The sequence below is a fragment of the Seriola lalandi genome, unplaced genomic scaffold, assembly GCF_002814215.2.
Source record: "Seriola lalandi dorsalis isolate HSWRI2012SDOR001 ecotype SW California unplaced genomic scaffold, Sedor1 jcf7180002054398, whole genome shotgun sequence".
Lineage (NCBI taxonomy): Eukaryota > Metazoa > Chordata > Actinopteri > Carangiformes > Carangidae > Seriola > Seriola lalandi.
Genome location: NW_019524951.1, coordinates 194,287 through 218,404, shown reverse-complemented (window position 1 = coordinate 218,404; position 24,118 = coordinate 194,287). Strand labels below are relative to the sequence as shown.

Sequence of the window (24,118 nt, the reverse complement as noted above, 5' to 3'; positions counted from 1 at the left end):
TTTAAAGCATTTTCTCACAGTTTCACATCTAGACTTTAAAACGCGTTTCGGGGGCGGTCGATCACGGTAAAACTGCTTAATGAAAGAAAATAACAGAATTTGTTAATGGCAGAGTCTGTGTGTCAGCCCAAGTCCTTCCTCCAGATTATTTTCTACTTTGCGTGCTATCACACAGACGCTTCCCTCTTGTATCAATGCGTGATTGAAGGGAAACTTCTTTTGGGAAGTGCGGGGACTACTTTAGTTCAACTTTGGAAAGAGAATCACTCAGAATTTACCGCATAGAGTCACGAGGGATCGCCTTTAGGTATAACATACGTTACTCCTTAACAGGATACAATAAATTGTGTGCTGTTTGACGGTATTTTATCGCAAGAGTGTTATGTTTTTACTACGTCGCGGAAGGATCTAATTTTCTCAAGCGAGGGTCGACACATCCGCCCAGTTTTCCGATGTTTCATTCCCCCCGAGTTGAAAATGGAGTTCGATTAAAGCAGATGTCCACCAACTTCTCAAGGAAATTTCAAGTCTAGATGCTTTTACTTAACGCGTCACTATTAATATAGAAAACAGTTGAACCTTTTTTTTGGCTTTGGATGCCTTTACTGCAAATTACTCGGACACGTTGACGGAGCAACGCTGCACAGCGCTTTTTCAAGTGTTGTCCTGGACCTGAAGTTGGCGAATGGATGCTCGAAAGCCAGCCATAAATAACCTGCCAAACGTTACAGTCTACAACAATTTCTGCTTTTTTTGAGGATCTATACGCATTTTTGCAAAGCGGGGATCTGTGTTTGTTGAAGAGGATGATGCCGATGGCCCATTTGTTGTGGTCGGATTTTACTTCCAGGGAGGATAAAATGAATCAACGGTTGTCATTCTTCCTCGCGATTTAACGTTAGTTCCAGCCAGCAAAGCTAACGTTAAGCTAGCTTCACTTGGGTTTTCACAGGGACGCTTAGTTAGGCATGCCCCATTGTACATCGTTTACTTACTATCCAAAATAGGGGTGATTTCTATATGTGAAGGAAAATGGTGATATTTGTGGTATTTTATCCCGCCGTCACTGCGTCGTCGATGCTATTGCTAGGATTTGGATCCCCGTGAGGAAAAAAATGAGTGAAGATTCAACAAATCCAAACAACGAGTGAGTATCGTTTATACATTTTCTCCATTTCCATATACAACATGCAGCTGCAATAATAACTACTTGCATATCTTTTGATATTAACAAACGCTTTACTCGGTTAAGCAATGCACTACCACAGTTTCCAATGACATTTCTAACCGAGCAACGCTGGTATTTCATCCCCTTACTTTACCAATATCAACAATAAGAAACACAGGCTGCTAATCTTTTTGTTTGGACATCTTTGTGGGCTAATAGAAAGGTACTCTATGGATTACATTGAGATTAAGAATAACACTGTCTGACAAGCAATGGCATAGGCCCATAGTAAAAATTCCATCTCATTCTTAATAATGTTGGTCTTATAATACAGCTAACTAACATGTATGCTGTGAGAATTCATAGTAACCCACTGTCTCTTAGGTATATTAATGGTTGCCTATATTTGATTCAATTATATATGATTCAAAAAAAATCATATGCCAAGGATATGTATTATTACTGTATAGATATTTCATTATTTATGAGGGGATCACTCGTTGTAGACACATACACACCAATAATGCAGTCAAAATGTAAATTTGCATACATGTCAGTTCAGCACATCATGATCAGATAGCGTTATATTGACAACCTAGATCTGTGTGTAACTGTTGTCCGCCATGATTTCCGAACATATTCATCGATTAAAATCGTGCATCTCATGTTTGTATCTCAGTCCAGCCTTTCTTTAATGAAAACCCCTCGAGCTGATTGCGGCAATGTCAGCGTTGAAAAGCTGAAGATGCCATTTTTTTTCTCAATCACACTCATTTACATATCACAATCTCCATTCATAAAAACGCTTTAAAAAGGCGTCATATTCACGCCCAAATCCCCACAACCCTCGGATGTCGATGTTAATTTGTACACGATGTGTTTTTGTGCACGTCGCACCCATTTCCAGTCGCGTTTTGGTATTGTTTTAATGGGCTGATCCCTTGTGTGCGCTTGTTGACAGTCAGTGAGAAATATCTGCTTCGGGAGGTGCTGCGGTCACATGATCCCCTCCATTCATAAAGTACCTGCCTGCCCATTCACAGCAGTGTACACTGTTTCGCATTGCACCGACGATCACACAATGGCTCACATTTCCTGCATTTTCTGCACAAAGCGTCATATATAAACACCAGCGCTTGTCTATCAGTCGTTTATTTGACATAAGAGCCGCACATGTTTTATTTAACCGACGTTTCTTCACTATCTCCGAGGATTTTCTTTGATAATGTATTTGTCACAGAGGAAGTCATATGCCCTTTCAGCCATTTACAGTGTCATGGTTTAATGTTCGAAACACACCCACATGTTTTTCCCCATTCCATTTATCTGGCCTTTATGTGGTTGATTGATTTAATGCATGGAGGCTTTGTCCTTGAACTACACTTCTGTTTTTTTTTTTTTTATGTAACATATGTCATGGAGCTCTTTTTCCTCATATTAAGCCACACCACACAGATAACAATAAAACCACTCACCATCTGTTGATGACATAATGTTTTAGGGAAATTCATCTGGGCTGATTTTTGTTATTAATCATGATTTATACTAAATTGTTTAATGGTTGATGTTAGTAGTAAGGGTGAAACGTAATTTTGTCCCTGTGTTAACCTTTAGTCAGAGAAATTACAGTGAAATTAAACCATTCCTAAATTTGATGCGACTCCCCTTGATAACCTTAGGGATTCCCTGAAGCCCCCAGGCCCCACTATGGGAACTACTGCTATAGGCTACAGATCATCTGTGGTGTGCAAGCTATAGTGTATGCTGGGTTTGTTCCACACTGCATGATGGTAGCAGCTAAGATGGCGAAGTGATCCAAACATTGTTGCTATGATTCCACCACCTTCCTGGCTGTTGTATGATTCATAGTAATGGAGTGAACAGAATACAGAGCGTCGCCAGAGCCATTTATTTAGTCTTGCATAGTCTTCTTAATATGCTGTTTCTAATGAGACAGCTGTTCACAAAACAATCTGTTATTTTGTGTCTTGTGAAATTTTTTTTCCTAAAGTCTTGGATAATGATCAAGATGTTTTTCACAATTGTGTGTTCCCTTTTACATTGTGACACTGAGCTCTCTTCCTCTGAACTTAGATCTTTGATGAGTTACTTGTTAAATCCTAAGAAGATTTTTTATAGGTGGAACTTTTTTGTGTAAACCCAGGTTATCTTTTGACAGTATGCTTCCATGTATAAGCGTAATCGAGCGAAAATGTGCCTGTCCGCCTGTAGCTTGCACTGTGAACATTTTAATTTGAAAATCACGAAATGTGTGAAGAGATGGTCCTGAAGTGGTTGTGTCTGAATGATGGGTGGTAAGCCGAGCTGGTGTACACACAGCACACCCTTTGCTGAGAACATGTTTCTTGGCCTTGATGAAAGTATGTTCACAAGGCTGAAATGACAAGAAGGTACATAAAGCCTTGTCAGATTTTGGTCTGCATCTGCTCTTGGATGTGTGTTGGTGTGGAGAGTGTGGTGTGATGTAAGGCTAATGACAAGGATTATGGTCATGCTGGGAGAAGTGAGAGATTTATGAAAGTATGTGAAAGCAGTTTCTCTCTGAATGTCACATTTATCTAAAATATTTCTCTCAGCCAGTGCAGTAGCCTGTTGAGGTGCACTGTTTGTTCTAGATACTCTTTTTACATGGTCACTGTATAAATGAGAGCAGTGTGTTTTTTACACATTGCATCTTCTTCTTTGCTTTTTTGTGTGACAACGCACTGCTAAAATGGCATGTTTCCAGTTGCAGAGCTAGATCTTTCTTTTTTTTTAAAAACATTAAATAGGCTCCTTTTGTACAACCTCCCTCAATTTTTTCTTTAAGAAATCAAAAAGCCGATAATGTATATTTAAGTCTGTGTGTGCCTAAAGAGTGATTTTGCTTAGATTATTTGGACCTTCATCTGTTTTTATCAGTGAAGGTCAGTTGCCTCTATACTCCACTGAACATGCACAGGGTACGGCCTCATTGTTTTAGATTCCTGCAGTTCTGTGGTATTCTCTGTTGCCAGTCAGGTGATCCTCAGTGATTCCTCTCTCTCTGTGTCCTCTTCCTATCTGAGTGATTGATTTGACAGCTCAGCGTTTTATCTGCCAATGTGGGTGTCGTGATCTTATCACCTGAGGGCTGTTTCGCACTCCCATTCCTGTTGCTGAGCTTTCCAAACACATTCCTCCCAAACAGCCCCCATCATGTCCTGAAACGACAAAGGGAGACAGCTACTTCAGCTGTTAGGGCTAGTGCTTTATGGCCTGGTTAATTGCCTATATCCTGTGGCCCTTATGTTAAGCTAAATAATTTCCTGGACTTTTTTATAGATGGTGTTATTTGGGGTTATTGCCAGTTGTTGGCTATGACCTCGATGAGCACTAGCTGGCCAAGTGTAAGCTATAGACACATCTTACCTTTGACAAAGTCTGCTGAGCTGAACACATCCTCGGTTTTGCTTCTGTATTCTTTTAGGGAAGTGTTGCTTGTGACTACAGTGGTTTACAGAGGCTAGTAAAATGTGTTATTTGACAATATACTTAAGAGCATGTGTAACAGTATTTTACTTTACTGGTTGCTAGGCATGTTAACACATTTTATTAGCTTTAGGTGTAGATTCAAGATAATCATACTGTATATTGTAGAAATCAAGGTGTCTTTACATTAAGTTTCTTTGCCTAAGGTGAAAAGTTGCACAATCCTAAAAGTTATTTTTCATATAGAATATTTGTATGAAAATGGCCCAGTGTCTACAGATTGTATTAGAAGCTGTCATATTGTTTGTCTGATTAATGACAATGATCCTCTGTATAACCAGAGGGCTTGGACTGTCTGTAACTGAGACAAGCCAACAAACTGAACAGGCCTTGTATAGTGGTGGACTGTTCCATTCCCATGGCCAGATTTGGGTCTGGATTCTGTGTATTTTAAACCCAAGCCACTTCCCTCTTATAATTTTCATTTCCTCTTCAAGTATTTTAGGAGCATGCATAAACTGGCGTAAATGTCAGCAGTGTATTTAGAGCATATTTTAAACCAGTTTTCTTATTTTCAAGACAAAGACTCGGTGTGGATCTATGCTGTGTACGTCAGCTCTTAAGCCTACACTAAAAAAACTAGCAGATTTTTTTTTTTTGCGTCCCCATCACAACATCCAGATAGCAGGGCTTGTCTTTATTTCTTTGTCAAGGAGGGCTTCTGATGTTCACAGACCATATCTCATTGCCTCTAAGAAGTGCTTTTAGCACTAAGTGTCTGAATTATGGATATTGTTTTCAGTTGTGCTGCATGCGGGAGCATGAAGGCTGGGCCTTGTTGTGAGCTCTTTGCTGCAGCTGGGCTGAGATGGTTCTTTCCTGCAAGGCCACAGACATAAAAGGGCACAGATGTAAATCCTAAACCTTGTGTCTTTGATTGAGTTTCCAAACGCTTTGAAAACAGGAAGGGGTTTCTGTGTGTGTGTCTGTGCACACACTTGTGTGTTTATTTTTCTGGGAACATTTGGCATGTGTATGTGTTTCTGGGAGAGATAGGCTGCATCCTGGTTGAGTGAATTTAAGCAAACATAGCTTGTATCGTCAAATAAATGAATTAATGAGTCAAGTTTGCAAATAGGATTAAAATTGGAGGCCTGTAAGAATGTGTATTTTTATCTTCTCAGTAAACTTTTGATCAGATTTTGTCCTGTCTGGCTATATTTAGAACTTGGAACAGACTTTTATTGGTTGGTAAAAGCGTTTCTTGATTCCACTAATTCCTAGAGGCCGAGGTTCAATGGAAAGCTACTTGAATGTGAATCTAATTGATTTTCAAGATGGTCTAAACGTTGGTTTCTAATGTTTATGGTAATGGTGATGATGATAATGTTATGGTATTCCCAACAACAGGGCATGCTGTGATGGTTTACAACCTCTCATTGCAGTTTCTCTTAACATCCCATGGGCCTTCATCATGGTTTGGTGGTTTATCTTTCCCAAGTTGCTCCTGAGATGTATTGATAGTTTCTCCCACAGCTAGACAGCTGCCTTGTCCCCTCAGCTTCCCGTCTCCCCCTCCTTTTCAGAGTAACTACGAGTAGAGTCTTGGGTCCCTGGGGACTACTCTAACATCAAAGCAGACCAGAGACACCGCAGCAGTCGAAATTTGTGGTTCCTCTTTTTTTTTTTCTTTTTTTTTGTAATGGCAAGCGCAAGGTTTTAATTTTCTAAATGCTTGTGGTTCAAATTAAGATCATCTCAATATGTGGCTTTGATTGATGTTTGAGAATAGTTTTTTGGCATTTGATACACATATGGGATTCTTTTGATTTATAGTGCCACAGCGCAGCGGCACCTAGAATATTGTTGTTGGGGTTGTAGGCCCAATCCTGTAATAGAGGGGTTGGTTAGAAAATCAATGTTAGAAATCCTGTCTGAGTGAGCAGTTTTGACATTCAGTTACTGATTTAGGTCTATCTTTGATTTGCGCTACAGGCTAATTTGACCCACTAACTGCTATCTGTGACGGATGCTACCAGAAGTGACTATGATCAGTTAATTTGTCATCATATTAGATGGTATTTCTGTGAAAGGATGGTGGTAAATTTGAAGTGTAGTTTCGCTGTGTGGTGCAGCAGCAGAGTAGGCTTGTTCTGTTTTTTTTTTTTTTCCTGAGTCAGTTGGTAGCTAAGCTGAATGTTCTTGTGAGGACGATGACTCACCAGCAGCCTGAGGTGCTGAGAGGAGATAGGGCAAATTTCTCTTTCACTTCTGTTTCTATAGCCAGCGTATTAGTTTTCACTGCAGCTAATCTAGCAGGCTTGTGATGCTGGCTTGGTGTTTCTTTAGGCATTGTCCCATTATTGATTCTCTTTTTATTAATGGCTAACAGACAGCCCCTTCAAAAGTGTCTTGTTCTGAAGCTATGTCATGATTTGCACTGCATCCATGTTAGGTCATATTGGTGTTTGTTTTGGGTTTGTCTTTGCCCTTGAGTTTGCCACTGGTTATTTAGGGGATTTGAACCGTGGCTAATTGGCTAGCTAGTTTGCACCGTTCAGATTAGATGCACTGCTGGAATCGACGGTCGAGTCCCAGATTGCATGTTATTTATTTCTTCAATGAGGCGTGATCACAGGGAAGGAAACTGCACCACTTTATCCTCTTAGCTCCAGGTTACCCTTTGTTAGCCTAGATTTTGGTTGAAAGTGGAATATTTTGGTGGATTACATTTTTATGAATACTGTAGTATGAATACTTTTCTGCTTCATCATATCTACAAGCCTTGGAGTCATGTTGATCTTTAGGCAGGTTGATCTACATTCAATACACCAAAAGTTATTTACTTTAGGTCAGGCTAAAGCAGTTAAGGAAATGTAAAAGTATCATATTTTATCTATGAGAACAGGTGTTGAATAGCGAGTGAGGAAGAAAAGCGAATGAGTCGCATCCAGAGTAGCTTTTCACACCATTTTCCATTCCCCCTTCTGCTTTCCTAGTGATTGCTTTCCTTTCGGAGGATAATCTATAGAATCGGATTGGGATAAGTAGCTTGTGTTTATTTTCCCAATGATATTTTAATGATTCCTGCCCCCCCACCCCCAAAAAAAAAAAAAAGGTCCTGCAAGCCAAAGTGGTCTAGTGGAGCTTGACCGAGCTTGACAGCCTTCCTCCGGTTTTGATACAGGGGAGAGATGGGGAGGAAAAAGGGCGATTGGAAAAAAAAGAGGTAGGGGGGACTTTTCTCCCCTTTTCTGATGCTAATGAAAGGAGGAATGGTTTTCCAGCTTTTAGCTTGCAGAGTGTGTCTCCCCTGCAGCATGCTCCGCTGCCTGGACATTGTGGGAGGACAAAACTCCAGGCCCGGGATCCAATAACGTGAAATTTCAGCAGAGAAGTGGCCATTGTGTAGAGAGAGGCAGCCGGGGAGGGGTTGGGTAAAGGGGGGAGACGGAGCGGAGGAAAGGGAGGGTGACTTGGCGAGCACCCAGGGCTCAGGCCACATCCTTTCTCTCTCTCCTCTTCTCCTGTACTCCTCCTCTACCTTCTCCTCCTTCCCTTCTTCTCCCCCTCCTGTCTTTCTTTCAGCCCCCCCCCCCCAATACCCCTGTCCTGCCTACCACTCCACTCCTCTTCAGGGTGGGAAGCCCAAGGCTGAGACAGGAGCAAATCATGATGGCATGCTGGAGCCCAATGAGCCATGGGCCGGAGCAGCAGACAAACGGCCACTTTGTCCACTTAGGAAATGGTTGTCCCAGGATCCCCCTTCTCCACCACACACTGGAGCAGCCAGCTTCGAGCCCCAGGCCTGCCTGGTCTGCACGTGCTCCCCCATCACGCCTTCTCTTCTTAGAATTTATTTCAAGTGGAAGCTAGATTCAAATTCAAATAATCAAAAAAGTGTTTTGTTTGCTCCTCACTTAAAACGAACTTTGAAATAGTACGATACTGTTAATTCTGTTATTGCTTATATCATTTTATATAGGTGCCATAAAAGCCTATGTACATCCTTTTTTGTGAATAAAAAAGGCCATATTCAAATGCGGGTGGGAGCTGTTGACTGTCACCTTGGTCTCCACCCTGTTCCCATCCACAGCCACCTCCTCCTCCCCCCACAGTCCTCCGTTACACTCTCAACCCTCCCTCTGTTTTTCTCTCCTGCTTTTGGTCGGAAATGAAGTCAGTCATCCAGCAGAATAACTTGGAATAATTTGGAATGGGGGGTTCCTTTCTCTCAACACCCCCCCACCCCCCGCACACAGGCCCAGGCCAGCTGATCTGCTTCCGCTCTCAATTGTGTGTCCAGTCGACTGTGTGCTCCCAGCAAGGGGCGTGGAGGCCAGCCTTTGTCTCCACCGTCCCACTCTGAACTGTGTGTGTGTGTTTGTGTGGTTTGCAGCAGGTTGCACTCAAATATCTTTTTGGACCGCTGACTGTTTTTACTATAAGAAAGGAAAGCTTTTTATATGAGGAAGAGGAAGAGGAGCAGATGGAACATTTTTATTCCCCTGTTGTAAAGATTTTGTTAAATGGATCTGGTACATTTGTTTTTTGTTGGTTGAGTTTAGTAGTTGGTCTGCAGGTTTTAGAAGTGTACCTTAGAGATGAGTTTTGAATTATTCACCATTTCACTACAGTAATTATCAGTTTTTCTTGTAGAAATGTCTCCTATTCTTAAAACTAGGTTGACATGGGTGTTTTAAGCTAGATGCAATAATGCACATATACACAGTCCACTTAACTTCCTCTTCGTGCCCAGCCCCCCCCCTCTGTGAGTGTCATGGTTGCTGGCATGTGTGTGATGGTAGGTCTGAAGGGTCAGGCCCTGGTCATTGTGCCCTGGTCATGGCTGAGCGACACCACCGCCTGCCTTCTGTTCACCCCAGGGACCCTTGCCTGACTGACAGCCCCTCCTGCACTCATCACCCGCATCCTTTATTGGGGGCCATAGAGGGGTGTAACAGTGGCAGTATTGCCCTCTTTTACTGCCTGTTATACTGCTCAAAAATACTTTTTTTCTCGTATAAGGTTAAGCACTGTTTCTGTGACACAGTTATAAGGTGTAACTAGAAAGGGTGTTGTTGGAGGGTGCAAGAGGGAAGTGAGTTGTGGTTGTATTTTTCCTGTCAGTTTCCCATGACCATTTACTGTTGTCTAAGCTTGGGGCAACGCGTGAGAGACAACACTGACGTTTGCGATATGAATACATTTAGGTTGACAAGAGTTTCATTGTATTGGTAATTCAATAAATTCTGTATCTGTTTTTGTCCAGCCTTACTGTTTAGTGTTTATTCATGTTCATTTTAATTGGCAGAATAGTTACTTATCTTTGGATCAGTGTGCTCATTTAGTGGCATTAACATCACAAAATAATATTTGAAAATATCTTTGGAATTATCATGATGATAATAACAAAGGAAAAGACTTCCAATGTTGTCCATTTTTGTTTGCACCCTGAAGGATGAAGCTAGCTGAAAATATAGACAGAGTGGCGTAGCATTGACTTTCAACAGGCAGTAGTGAGCACAGCGCCACCAAATTTAATATCATAGAAGAATTTTATAGTCATTCAATCTGACTGCAAGACTGTTTGGGTGTATTGATTAGTGACGGGTTATTGGAAGTTCAAAAAGAGGAAATATATTCAAGGATATAAAGTAAATGAAAGAAATTATAACATAGCAGCTTGCTGGTAGATAAATTAATCATTTTACAACGTGCCTTCTCTAATGACAGAAGCACACCGAATCACTTCAACATCATCAGCAGCAGTGGTAGAAGTAATTCAGCAGCATGATATAAACGTGTTCATGAAATTATGAAACAATCATTGATGCCAGACTACTCCTCACCTCTTCCTACCTTTTAAAGGAAATCAATGTCTCGCATCTGTAATGTAACAATAAAAATGTACTAGCAGGCCAGCTAGGCTTTGGTAGCTAACCAATCAAATTTCATACAAGGTGTATTTTCCAAATATTTCTTTTATTAAAAGAGTTTTTATGTTTTCTCCTTTTATGTTAGCCTAGCCAAGGTATATTGGACTAAGAGCATGGAATTTTATTGGTTGGTAATTAACAAGTCATGTTCTTACCACAATAACAGCAATTTAAAAACATAACATTTGACTAAACTTTGCTTTTAACCTCTAATAATTTTTGGCCACTTGGGGACTAGCACAACATTGACATCATCACTTTTTTAAGTTGATATAGACAACAATTGCTTATTCACACATCCAGCAGTTATGGAGCAACATTATCATTCATTCGGAGTTGTGTTTGTGGTCACTTAGCCACTATTGGTAAGATCAATATTCATTTTCTGTTCTGTTTCTGTTTTTGGTCTCCACTGCAGATTCGAGGGATTATCCTTTTGTAGGTTCATCACTATGACACATTGATACATGGTTATTATTAAAATATTCATTATAGTAGCTTAGTAGTAGTAGGGGTTAACATGTTTAAGTTAGTTGCAGGGGAGAGAGGATGATGGCAATGATGCTCAATATTTTGTAAGTAATTTGTTGAGAAAATCTGTCTTTTAGTATATGCATTGATAAAAATGCGGAAGTACACTTGTCTTTAGTCTTTAGTGTGTGTTTGAACAGACCAGAATTGGCCAGAAAGAAGTGTGTGGTTTTCACAAAGGCAATCTGTTTTGTTGGTTGTTTCATTTTTGGGTTACCTGTATTTTTTATGCTCATCAATCCTTGGAGGTAACTTTGGTCAACTATTACCAGGTGCCAGGATATCAAAGCTTTCACATGGAAAAAAAAAAAAAAAAAAAAAAAGCTTCAGATTTTATGCTCACTGGCTCTTAGATTAATTACTAACCAATAACCTGGACACTTAGGTTTGCCAAAGGTGTGGAAAGCAGGAGACCAAAGGTTAGCCTCATTGAGTAGGCCAAGATTTAGAGAGGAGAGGCAGTGAGGGGGAGGACGCAGCTTTTCTTCAACTGGAGCATGAGCTACTAGTTAACTATGTGATATATTACATGTCGTCAGTGACATTTCTCTCCCTCAGTCACTGTTTCAAATTTGTCCTTTTACAAAACATTTCACACTTGGTGACGTCATTTCATTGGTCAACCCGGATGTTGGCCAGAGAGCAATGTGTCACAGGACGACATCCGGCAGTCACATTCTCCTCTCACTTTGCCTGTTTATTTCAGCTCTCAGATCTTCCTCAGTCTTTAATATGTTACCAGGAGTTTGTGCAAAATGCTGCCCTCAGCACATCCTGACCTTTGTTATTTCCGGTGGCCCAATGCAGTCTGTGTTATCTAATCAGGGAAACATCTGACTGAGTGAAGGGACAGGGAGAAGCAAAGGAGATGGGAAGGGAGAGAACTGTAATAAGGAACAGAGAGATGCGGAATTTTTGCTTGCATGTGTTTATATTGCATGTATGTCGGAAAAAACCTGAAAGTCTGTGCATTTTTGTACACACAGCCTCATGTCCGCTGTCTATAAACGTCTGAAACCTAAAGCATTTCTTAATACAGTGAATAATCACCCCCTCATTTCATTCCTGCTCTGTATAAACACATATTTAGTTTTTTATATAGGTGTATACTTTCCTACAGTTACATAGTTAATGTTATGTATTATAAATGAACTTCATTACAATTTATTACCACATAATTCAGAGCCCTAGTAGGTGACATGAGGGAGAGGAGGAAGACAACCAACAGCATTAGCATGGGAAATCAGAGTGGAAAGAGGGTGATGTAAGCTAGAGCTCCTGTCATGTGTTGTCTAATTTGAAACCACCTGCTTTAGGGGAAAGGTTGGAAATCAGCAGTGACCAAAGCCCGAACTTGGCCACATGGTCAGTCACCCTCTGGCTGGGGTTAAACATACACTGACGGCTTCAAACTTCAGAAATCTCAGCCAATAGTCTGTTATTTCATGCACTAAAACCAAATATACATTTAATCCAAAGTCTGAATCTCTGACTTCTTTACATTCTATTTTTCACCACCTGAATTTCCCCACAGATTAATTTGGTTTATTCAATCTCAGTATCAGAGTAGTTCTAGTGTGATGGGGTTTGTGTTTCACTTGGAGTAAAACATTCAAACTGTTGGACAAATGTGATCTAGACATTTTAGACCTGTCTCGCCTAATCTTATCTGCATGTCTGTATAGTGTGTTCCTCACTACTCATTTACTAACCATTTGTGCAGGTTACACATACTGTACTTCAGCTTGTTTCTTCTGCGGTACAACTCTATTATGTGGGCTGATATTTGATGTCGGCTATGAAGTTCTGATGATGCTTTTTTGGTCCAGGTGACATATTGTGTCAATAGAAAATGTCCATAAGGAAAAGACCATGATAGAAAAATGTTAGATGCTGATTACCACTGATTATGTTCACTAACGGCATTGTCTCTCTTGCTTTTCCCCTTGTCTTCTTATCCTTCCACCTTCCTCATTTCCTCCCTTCCTCCTCCACAGTGACAGTTATGCGCGTGTGAGAGCAGTGGTCATGACTCGGGATGACTCCAGCGGTGGGTGGCTTCCCCTGGGGGGCGGAGGCCTTAGCTGTGTCACTGTCTATAAGGTCAGCCGGGCGGAGGACAGCAGCAGCACCCACAGTGGAGGCAGCGGAGGAAGCAGCAGCAACCTCAGCCCCTGTAGCCCCAGTCCTAGTCCCAGCCCCAGTCCCAGTCCCAGCCCCACTGCTGTGGAGTTCCACATCAAGGGCGAGAGGCTCAAAGACAAACTGGTAAGGGACCGTCTAGCTCATATGTGTGAATAGTGTCTTTATAAGTGTCTGTTTCCTCTCTTATTTGGCCCTTCCGCCTCTTTCATGCGCATTCAGGTGTACAAACCAGAGATGGTGCATTCTCTTGGATGAGATCACCGTGAGCCCCCCTTTTCCCATACTCCCCTCTCTCTGTCTCGCTCACACACACATTCACACATACTCACACAGGAAGTGGTTGTTTGGCTTTCCTCCATGGCGCAGGTATCTGAAAATAGGAGCAAACTGCGTGATGCTGTGATGCATGATGACATCATCAGGGAGAAGGGCAGATTACTCAGGAGCGGAGAATGTGGGATGAGGGATGTGGGAAACACACAAAGAGCCTGGAAGGAACCTGAAGGATGGAATAGGGGCTGGAAATTCACACTCACTCCGCTTCTCCAAGTACACAAATATAATTGCCTACCTTTTTTATGAATATTTTCTCTTACTTGATGTGTAATGTAAAGAACGTATGCGACAGTAAATTAAGTCAGGAAAATATGTCCCTGGTTAATCCAACAGTAAAAAACCACAAATGACCCAAATGTGTGTAAAACATTTAGACACACTAGTATTTCGCAATGTGATGACCTGACACATAAACAGTTAGAGCTACAAAGCCATTTAAAAATGACTTGGCTCTAAAAGCAGGGTTTTTATAGTATGGCTGCTGCTATCAATTGTTCAATAATCTTATTTTCATTTTTCAAAAGATGCTGAAAATGCCCATCACCATTTTCCAGTGCCCAATGACATATTCATGTTGATTGTTTTGTCTGTCCAACAGTCCAAACCCAACAAAGCAACAAAAATCTTACATTTGAGAAGCTGGAATGAGTAAATAGCTGGCATTTTGCTTGAAAAACAAGCCAACTAATAATTCATTATCAAAACAGATACTGATTCTTGATTTTCTGTCTATGAGCTGTCAATCAGCTTATCCATTAATTGACCACTCATTCCAGCTCTAGTGTTAAGTCTTTTACAGTACAAACAGAGTATTACCATGCTCTAGCTGCACTGCAATCTTTGCTCTACAAGCACAACTTGTCAGTAGTTGCAGTGGCGCCAGCTGTGTAGGGCTTCATTCATAAGTAGCACAATGTCCTATAAGGCAATTATGAATATGGATTCGAAATGCTTGTAAATCAGATACACTTTTGTAAATGTAACATGCAGTGGAAGGTGTATAATTACTGACAATAAATATATATATATTTTTTTTTTTAAACCCATTTTTGGCACCCTGCATAACATGAACTCATGAAAACATCTCAGCTGCAAACTGCATGGTCATTCTGTTTCTTCACAATCAAAGTGAGGCTTCAAAAGATCAAGTTATATGTTGTGGTTCTAATCCTTATGGCTTATGCTGTAGTTTTCTGTAAAACTCGTGACCTACTTGTCACACACTCATTCTGTATTGTAGATGTAAAACAGATCCAGTAGATGCACTGGGATAATCTTGGTCTGCGGTAATGAGAGTGTAAATCTGTGTATGTGTGTGTGTGTGTGTAACTGTCTGTCAGATGCCAGGAGACAGAGGAGGCCACCATGATGCACAGAGTCTGGTGGCTTGTTACAACAGGGCGTCTAAATCACCTTTTTTTTTTTTTTTTTAATAATTCCACTTTGAATGAACACATTTTATGTGTGTTTTGTGTTTACGGCATGTTTGTGTTTTATGTGTTGCTATCCAAGCGCGTGTGTGGCACAGGAAAGGGTGTGACGGGAATGCTGTTGTTCAGACAGGGTATAGACATGGCTCAGAGACCCTGGCAACTGTTCTGGGATGTGGTAAAACACCCCTATCATCGCCAGAGTCTACCCCCAGCCACCACAACAAACACCCAGCCATATGTAGATCTGCCGGGATGCCACCCAGTGCCAGGGTGTTGGCGTGAACCACAGCGTTACCGACAGTCTGAGGGCATCAGAAGAAGAGAGGCAGAATGATGAGTCCAAGAAAACAACAGCAACAGACAGAACCACATAAGAACATGTTAGCAATAGTCAGAAAAAACGCATGACAAAATCAGTACTTGTTGCGACAGTATTGTTTAAAACAGCAGCGTCAGTGTTTTGATTTCAGAAGTGAATGAAAGACCGTAATTATGTTGTATGAATGATGTTGAAAAGTAGGGGAAAAAAAGGCCTAGTGAGAAGCTCTGGAATGTTTGAATGGCTGTTTGGTTTGAGTTGTTCTTTTGTAATTCACAGAAAAAGAAAATAGTCTTATATGTTGCAGGTATATTTTTTGTCGTCTTAAGGGATACAATTTCAGTGTTGTAATTCAGCCAGAAATTAACATGATAGAGAAGCACAATCACACGTCCCATCCCTGATAGGAACCTGAGCTAGATGGAGGAAAACAGATTAGAGATGCAGTTATTTTGAAATCAAAAAGGCACGATTTCGGCTGGTAGAAACACGGTGATTGGGGTGCATAAGATATGAGAGGAATCAGGGAAAGAGATGTGGGTGTAGTCAAAGAGCAAGAAACAGAGGTGGTACCAGATAGGCGGGAGACGGAAGAAGAGAAGTGGAGGGGATCTGTCTATAAGCGCAGTGATGCGGCACAGAGTGTACTGGTGATGACTCAGCTGGCTCTCCATATAGCTACCAATCACTCTCCTCCTTGCCCCCTCCCTCCTCTCTCTCTCTCACTTGCTCTCTTTCCCTCTCACTCACTCAGATTCTCTGACTCTTAAAAACTACAGATCTAATTAGTCGATGATTACTTACCATACAGGCTATCGGATTATGACAAATCTCTGGCTAAGCTCTCTGCCACTTCACCTCACTTCCTGTTGTTCATAGTCTGTGACTGCTTTTGATTGATACAGCTGTGAATGTGGTTTGGACAAGGTTAACTCTAAATAGTTTTGCCTTGGGGCATCGGCCCACTGGATATAGTCGTTTGTTTCTACTGTCAACCTTGTCATTTGATTGTTCTATCTTTGCGAGCGAAATATGGTTAAAGTCGTGAGTGATGTGTCACTTTCCTTCTAAGCCTTCAAAAGTGAGTGCTTAAACGCAATCATTGCATACCATCTTTCATGCTTGTGTATCTATGTTTTTGATACACCAATACACAGCAAATGACTTTTATAAGCTCAAACCAAACATTTTCCAAGACAATTAGGTTTGATGATCTTTCCTTTTATTCCAAGCATTTCCTCTCTCACGCTATCTCGTCGTTGCTCTCTGCACGTCTCACCTCCGTCTGTCTCTGTCTCTCCGTCCCTCTCCTCCTCTAACATCTCCTGCCTCCTTTCCGTTTCTGTCTCTCTTTCTGTCAGGGTGGCTCCTCCTCCTCCTCTTTTCTCTGAGCACAGTGTGGAATGTGGTGTTAAGTATCGTCCTTCCATGCAACTGTGATACTTCCTCCTCTGTCGGCCTCGCTGTGCGCTCACCTTACCTGCTCTGGAGATGTGTATAAGAGACAGCCTCACATCCATCCCTCTCCTCCTCCACTGCCTCTGGGTAAACACACAGGCTTAACCCCTGCCCCTCCTTCTTGGGTATACTTGTATCCAATAGTGATATGAAGGCAGATACTGTGAGACACATTTTCATCACATCCGCATGCAGAAAAATGATGTTGCACTACACTTGCAATCGTATCAAAGACTGTGAAAAGCAACTCTCACTCAGACATTCAGAAGGAAATGTAGAACAGCACACTCCTGCTCTGACACACGCATATCACATATCATCAACCTCTTATACAGCTGCCACGTATCAGCGTCTTAAAGCGTGCATGTTGACTATTGCCCAGATCCAGGGGGAACGGTGCCATCTGCTTTCAGCCGTCGAGTGTTGGTTTGCGACTGTTATCCTCTGACGAGGCATTTGCACTGTGAAGATGCACAGTGTAGCACTTGGGGTCATTGAGCTTGTCATCACACTAGCTCCTGTGCTCACGCATTCTCTCACGCAGATCACCATGCACACGCTCGCTCACACATTCACACCCCATTAAGCCACTTCTCGTGCACGTCGGTTAAAAAAAAAAAAAAAAAAAAAAAACCTCAAAGACTGTAATGGCCGTCTCTCATTTCATTTAATCTGCCTAGAGGAAGGCCGGGAGGCGGCCCAGTAGCCCTGATTAATAATAGGCTTTGGAAACACAGTCTCTCTCTGCCACACACTTTGGCTGCCTGGTTCCAAAACATACTCAGCCCCCCTTCTTCTACCACCACCGCTGCTCACCAACTTTATCATCATCTGAAATGAAAACCCCATCATTTAGAATGTGTTTTACAAATTATCCAAAAAAGTATGTGAAATTATTGGGTTTAGGATGATTTTTTATTTATTTATTTTTTTCGTTTTCTGTTGTAGAAGCTCTAGAGTTATGTGTAGTTCCAGATGCACGGCCTCTCCTCATTCTCTTTCTCTCTTTTTCTCTTACTCACGTTGTAGTGGAACGATAGAATGTGACACATTTAAACAGCTTAGGGAGAGGAATCAGATGAAGGATTTACATGTGTGTTCCCCACTGAGTTTCATCAACATCAGCCAGCCTTTAAATTATGCAGTTTCCAGTCTGCATACTAACAACTCATAGCTTGACCAAATGGAACTACAACTTTGATTTTCTAGCACTGTCTGGATCTGGAGAGAAAGTACAACTTTTGTGGTTCCTATTCCTGTTTCTCAAACACTGTGTGTGTGTGTGTGTGCGTGCGTGCGTGCGTGCGTGTGTGCGTGTGTGCGTGCGTTTGTGTCATCAGGTGGTCCTGGAGTGTGTCCTACAGAAAGGTCTTGTATACAACAAGGTCAACCCCATCTTCCACCACTGGAGAATCAACGACAAGAAGTTTGGACTGACCTTCCAGAGCCCTGCTGACGCCCGTGCCTTTGACAGGGGCATACGCCGGGCCATTGAGGACATCAACCTAGGTGGGCATGTGTGTGTGTGTTGTCCCATTGTTAATGGTGCCTGCATGTGTGAGTTTGAAGCAGGTCAAACCAGATAACAAAGTCAATAGCAACTCAGCGGAACGCACCTTAACTTAAAAATCAAGCAACCAGCATCTGCTGTTGTTTCCGTATCAAAACATCAGAGCAGCCCACAGATTTTTTTTTTTTTTCACTACCCTCACCCCCCGTTCACCCTCTCACACGATCAACAAAACACCAGGTTTGTTTGGAATTCCCTCTAAGAGGTTGCACTATACTATGTGTGTTGGCAGCCATCCAATACGCGTAAAATAATATGGGTGTATGTGTATGGATGTGGCATGCATTCTGTTGCTGTGTGTCTGAAGCCTGTATTCCTGCCTGTCTGTCACTAGCTTGTAACGGCTGACCTAGCATCTGTTGTAGGGGAGATGCATAGCGTTGATTAGCGTTGATGACCCCCACCCCCAATCTCTCTACCTGCTCACTCACCCGAGCATGACCCCCTCCTGCTTTATCTTATCAGTGCCAGCTGCCCAGATAAACTCTCCACTTCCTGTAGAGACTGGCAGGGTAGCGCTGTGCCCAGGTAGTGGGTGATATAGGACAGAAAGGGAGGGCTTGGTAAGAAAGAGCATTTGAGACATAGAATAGATGGCAACTTGAGATAGGGCAGAGCTTTCGTTAGACGAAACTTGACCAGGTCGGGCTTTTTGTGCTGCTCACACTTGGAAGTGAGTTTGAGGACTGGCTAGGCTAGACTGAAAAACAAGCAGGGTTTGGTCTGGCTGTGTATGATGTGGCATTTATACATATTTTTAAGCTAAACTAGATATTACACTTGGGTGGAGTTGAGTCTCTGATTTGAGTTGGGTCTTGATAAGCATTATTTTTCAGTGCAGTGCCAGAGGTTGCAAAGTCATCTAATTAGCAGGAGAATCGCCAGCTCAGCAATCTGCCACCCAGCCCCATGTTACACAAGAGGCTGGCTGGCTGGCTGGCTGGCTGGCTGGCTGGCTGGCTGGCTGGCTGGCTGGCTGGCTAGGGAGCTATAATCTCCTTTACTCTCTAGACCCAGGAACCCTGGGGAGCATAGAGGAGGTACAGCAGAACATATCGCAAAGGCTTATCGCTGCTGGGCATCAGTCGCTTCTCGCCCACAACCTATTATCTGAGATTTGAACTTCCTGGGCACAAGTCCACACATAGTCTAGGTAAAAGGTAATCATGGGCAACGACTGTGGGGCTGAGTTTGCAAAAATCTTTTCCTGTGAATTTCACATAAAGAAAGAGAACAAAGAATAATAGGATCTTATAGACATAACACTATATCAGTGAGAGGACAACAGTGTTAGGCTGTTTTACTCAATTAACATGTTAGTTGAATGACAGAAAGTGAATCACCAACTATTTCATTTTTTTTAAGTAACATTCACAGCTTTCAAATGTAAATATTTGTTGGTTTTCTTAATGTTTTTATCACAGTAAATAGACAAAGAGAAATTAATTATTATTACACTTTGTGGGAAAAAGTTGAGCTTGTCAGATAGCTGGTCACTGTGATTAAACCCCCGCCACCCCCCCACCCTTCACCTCACTCAGGTTGTTCAGTGCCTGTCTGCTAGTAAATGCTTCAACTCTTTCCTGTGAATGTCAGCTACAGCAGGTGATGGTGAGCTTTGTCTCCTCAGTGCCTGCACTTCTTTATCCATCTCTCTCGCTCTCTCTCTCGTGCTCTCTCTTGCTCTCTTCCCCTGCTGTCCTCTCCTCCCTCTGTTCTCCCCTCTCTCCTGGCATCTTCTGTATTCTGCCAGTGTTGTGTAATGCCTCTCCTCAGCACAGGCAGGCAGGTTCTTCTGTATTCCTGTTGCATCGTTCTGCTGCTGGACTGCTGCGTGAATGTGCGTGGGGAGAGAAGAGGCAGCGAGAGAGAATATGTTTTGCCTGTGTGTGTGTGTGTGCGCGCACGTGTGTGTATCAGTCTTGCAGTCCTCTGTTGCCATGGCAACGCCGGGCACATGGCTCAGGCAGCTTCGCGGCCCAGCACTGCCAGAGTCGTGCTGCAGGAAGCCTCTTTCTCTCTCAGTAGTGCATAAATGCGTGCGCACACACACACACACACCTTTCTCCATGTGATTCAGAGACAGTCAGACACACAGACTGATGGACAGACTGTGTCTGACACAAGCCACAGAGCTACAGTGAATTCTTCTGTCCTCTCTATGGCAGATACAGAAATGTATCCCACCCTGAATGCAGACAGGCTGACTGATGCCTCGGTGCTTCAAACGAGGCCTCAGTGATCCTAATTAAGTGAACCTAAGTTTTAAAAAAAGAACCGCTTGATGCCCCAGGTACAAACAGTTTCCCTTTCATCCCAATGGAAATGGTTTAATCTCTGTTTTCTTCAACATTGCCAAGACCCTAGCTTCAACCATTTTCTCTTCTATTAAGTTTCCTTAACAGTGTTTTCTTTTATCATGAATATGCTGAAGTTCTAGGTTTGTTTTCATCACAGTCTTAAATGATATTGTGTGTAAAATTTACAATACTAGTCTGAATACCAGTACATGTGAAGTGATAATGATATCAAGTTGTACTTTAATCTTAATCAGGTAACTGAAAATGCATGAGTTTAACACAAAGTTAATTGACTTTTATTATTGGATCATTAGATTTTCAACCATACGAGACAAAGTACAGAAAATCTGAAAACCTTTACGCTTTAAGTTACATGAATAATAAGACAAAGAACGTAGGACTGAAACAAATCGCAGTAATGCCCACGTTACAAGTAAAGCTAGGTAGATGTCACGTATCAGAATAGTTTGATTGACATTATTGCAATCTTGCTTGAAGATTTCAAAAGCACAGAGTCACAAGCAGCACTGGTTTTTATTCAACATCAAACATCAGATACAAACCTTCTTCATTGGAGAGGCTCATTTTATTCACAAACACGATCATCTAAACAGCATCCTCAGCATCTTCATCTGCACACACTGAACTCCACATATGAACACAATTAAAATGAACAACTGTACATCATCAACATTACTTTTTAAATTACTATAATATTGGACAGAAATTTTATCTATTCAGCAGTGGAGTTCTAAATTTGAACATTTTCTGCCCTTTTATTGGTAGAAAGGGGTTTAACAAAACAGCATTTTGTGTATTGAAAAAAAGAAGAAGGAAATACCAGTAACATTAGTGTCTCTGCTCAGGTTACACCATCGACAGAACCAGTTTAATTCTCAGTGGTAATGAAAAGCTGTAACATGGTCAGCCTGATACCTGAAACATAAGCTCTGACTCCAGCATCAGCAGAAGAGGTGTTTTGGATGCGGAAATGTCACATGGCGTTTTAGCCGAGGTCGGGGTTACATTATTCTAGGCATGCATATTTCATTAACTTCTGTGTGCCCCACTGACACAAAGCAGCTTTCAATTCCCCATTACACGCAGTGAGAGGAAAGCAGAAGTCTTGGCCTATTCTGCCCTGACAAGAATCAGTGTTGTGAATCTATTGTGCTTTGTAGAAGAGATGCCATTCATTGACAGTGAAATAGTTTGGATGAACATGGTATAAATTACCAGAAATGTAGCTTAGGCTTAAAAAAAAAAATCTTTTTGGTTGTGTGTGTTTGTACAAGTAAGTGAAAGACTGTCATTTAGAATTAACTGGTTTTCCACAAGGTTTTGCCCCCTAGTGGTCTAAAAAGAAGTCTTTTTTTTTTTTTTTTTTTTGTCAAATAAATTTATCTAAGACAGTAGAAATAGTGCTATGAATATGTGCTATTATACAGGTTTTGTAATGTACAAAAACCTGAGGCTACATGTCACTAATACTATTGGTGACTGTGAGGAGGTTTTAATTGAGATGTATGCCTTAGAAAATGCTGTTAAGTGGGTTGTGTGCCTTTAATACTTAACTGATCTAACCTTTTAGTTGCTTATTGAACTGTAACAATGCTTATATTGGCTTGAGTATACATCTAATCATTTCCCTCCTGGGTTTTTTCCCTCTTTCCTCCAGGTTGTCGGTCGTTTGGGGAAGGGGATACTCCCGAGGATGGACTACCGGTAAGTGACATAAAAGCTGAGTGGTTTTAGTATGAAGTAAATCTGTTTTGTGTGTGTGTTTTTAGTGCGCTGGGTCAAATTTATTTAGTGTAGGCTTTTTTAAAGTAAATTTTTTGCTAGAAAATACACAAATTCACAAAAAAGCCCAGTTTAATCAAGTCTCTTTGTATCATGCTGTGAGAAATGGTCAATTATAGTGTTAAAAGCACCTACTGTAGGTTTCTATGTAGTCATATTTATTACTCAACCCTCCCTCGCTATTAAATAGGAGGCAGGTCATAGCTAGAACCTGAGCTATATGTTTGAGGTCTGATGTGTCCCAGCCAGGCACTGACACCTGCCTTTGTTTTCTAACAGTTGTTCTTAGAGATTTACAGGTGTTTAACCAGTGCCAGCCAGACCCTGAGGTGAAGCTGGGTGTTGGCCAGCGAATGTGCTGGAGCAAGTTTAGCTGTCTCTATCAATCTACCTTGGTAGCTGTCACTCTTGGTACAATAGATGCTGATGTAATAACTATTGCCTCAGGATCTGGTTGTTCAAAGGCAGCTTGGTGAAAATGCTCTATGATTTCAATGTTCTCCAGCCTGAATGTGTTTCCTCATGAGTTTGGCCTCCTTTTGTTGACTGATTGAAAACTGTTCAGGTGCGTTATGTTCAGAATTGTGTGTATATATATATGGCGTGTGGCGCTATATTGACTGTCGACATGTGTGGTTTAGAGTGCTGTGTTCTCTTTAGCAGAGAAAGGCAGCAGGTATATAGTTCAAGTCTACACACCCATGTTCATTTGTTTTAGATATCAGGCCTGTTAAAGGAACTTCAGTCACCTGTTCTACTTCTGATTGCAAAGTAGGTGAAAAGACACATGCGTGGGAGGGAGGGCAGTTCTTGTAAATGCACATTCACAGTGAGTGACAGGAAATAGAGAATGCAATCCAACACATACAACTGTCCTGCAAAAGGTGCTACCTTTGTGAAACTTGGAATTAATGACTGTTGACACTGTGTCAGAGAGATATAAATTCATCCCTGGTCATTTTTCACACTATAGTTTGTGGTATAAACACAAGTACAACTTCAAAACATGTCATGAAACTGAGCCAAGTTGCAAACAACTAAAATAGTAGCCTCAACAAGTACTAATTGTGGGATTGCTGTATTGCAGGGCATGGTGTTTTTAGTTTTCGCTGACTCTGTTTATTCAAAATGCCACCACTGCCTCAACAACATCTTGTTTTTGACACCACACTGTACCTCCAATGGCTTAGTTTTGAGTTACGAGTTCTTTGCATCTGCCGGACAATTGCTATCATCACCTTTTTTTTTTTTTTTTTTTTTTTAAGTTTATTTTTTTGGGCTTTTATGCCTTTAATGGACAGCACAGTGGAGAGTGACAGGAAACAGGGAGGCAGAGAGAGGGGGAATGACATGCAGTGAAAGGCCGTCCGATGCGGGATTTGAACCGGGGCCGACTGCAGCGAGGACTGTAGCCTCTACACATGGGGCGCCTGCTTAAACCACTACGCTACACGACGCCCCTCATCACCTTTGACCTGCCTCGTGTCTGACACCCTTTACGATGTGGAACAGAAGTGCAGTGAAGGAGGGAGAGCCACGTTCCTGTTCCTGTGGCGAAGTTCCTCTTTAAGGAATCAGCCTGAACATACAGGAAATCCAGTGGCACCACTGTTGCTAGGCAGCGGGGGTGGTGGGGTGGGTGGCG

At 41.8% G+C, this 24,118-nt stretch overlaps 1 protein-coding gene across 1 annotated transcript in view; it reads left to right on the top strand.

Moving 5' to 3' along the window:
* The first annotated feature begins 330 nt into the window (after positions 1 to 330).
* The window catches only part of spred1 (sprouty related EVH1 domain containing 1), a 33,606-nt gene continuing 9,818 nt past the window's right edge, over positions 331 to 24,118 (top strand). Inside the window, exons 1-4 of the mRNA XM_023409568.2 lie at positions 331 to 1,147; positions 13,107 to 13,377; positions 18,141 to 18,309; positions 22,349 to 22,395. Coding sequence (XP_023265336.1) covers positions 1,116 to 1,147; positions 13,107 to 13,377; positions 18,141 to 18,309; positions 22,349 to 22,395 — 519 coding nt within the window. The 5' untranslated portion in view covers positions 331 to 1,115. The remainder of the gene's footprint in view (positions 1,148 to 13,106; positions 13,378 to 18,140; positions 18,310 to 22,348; positions 22,396 to 24,118) is intronic.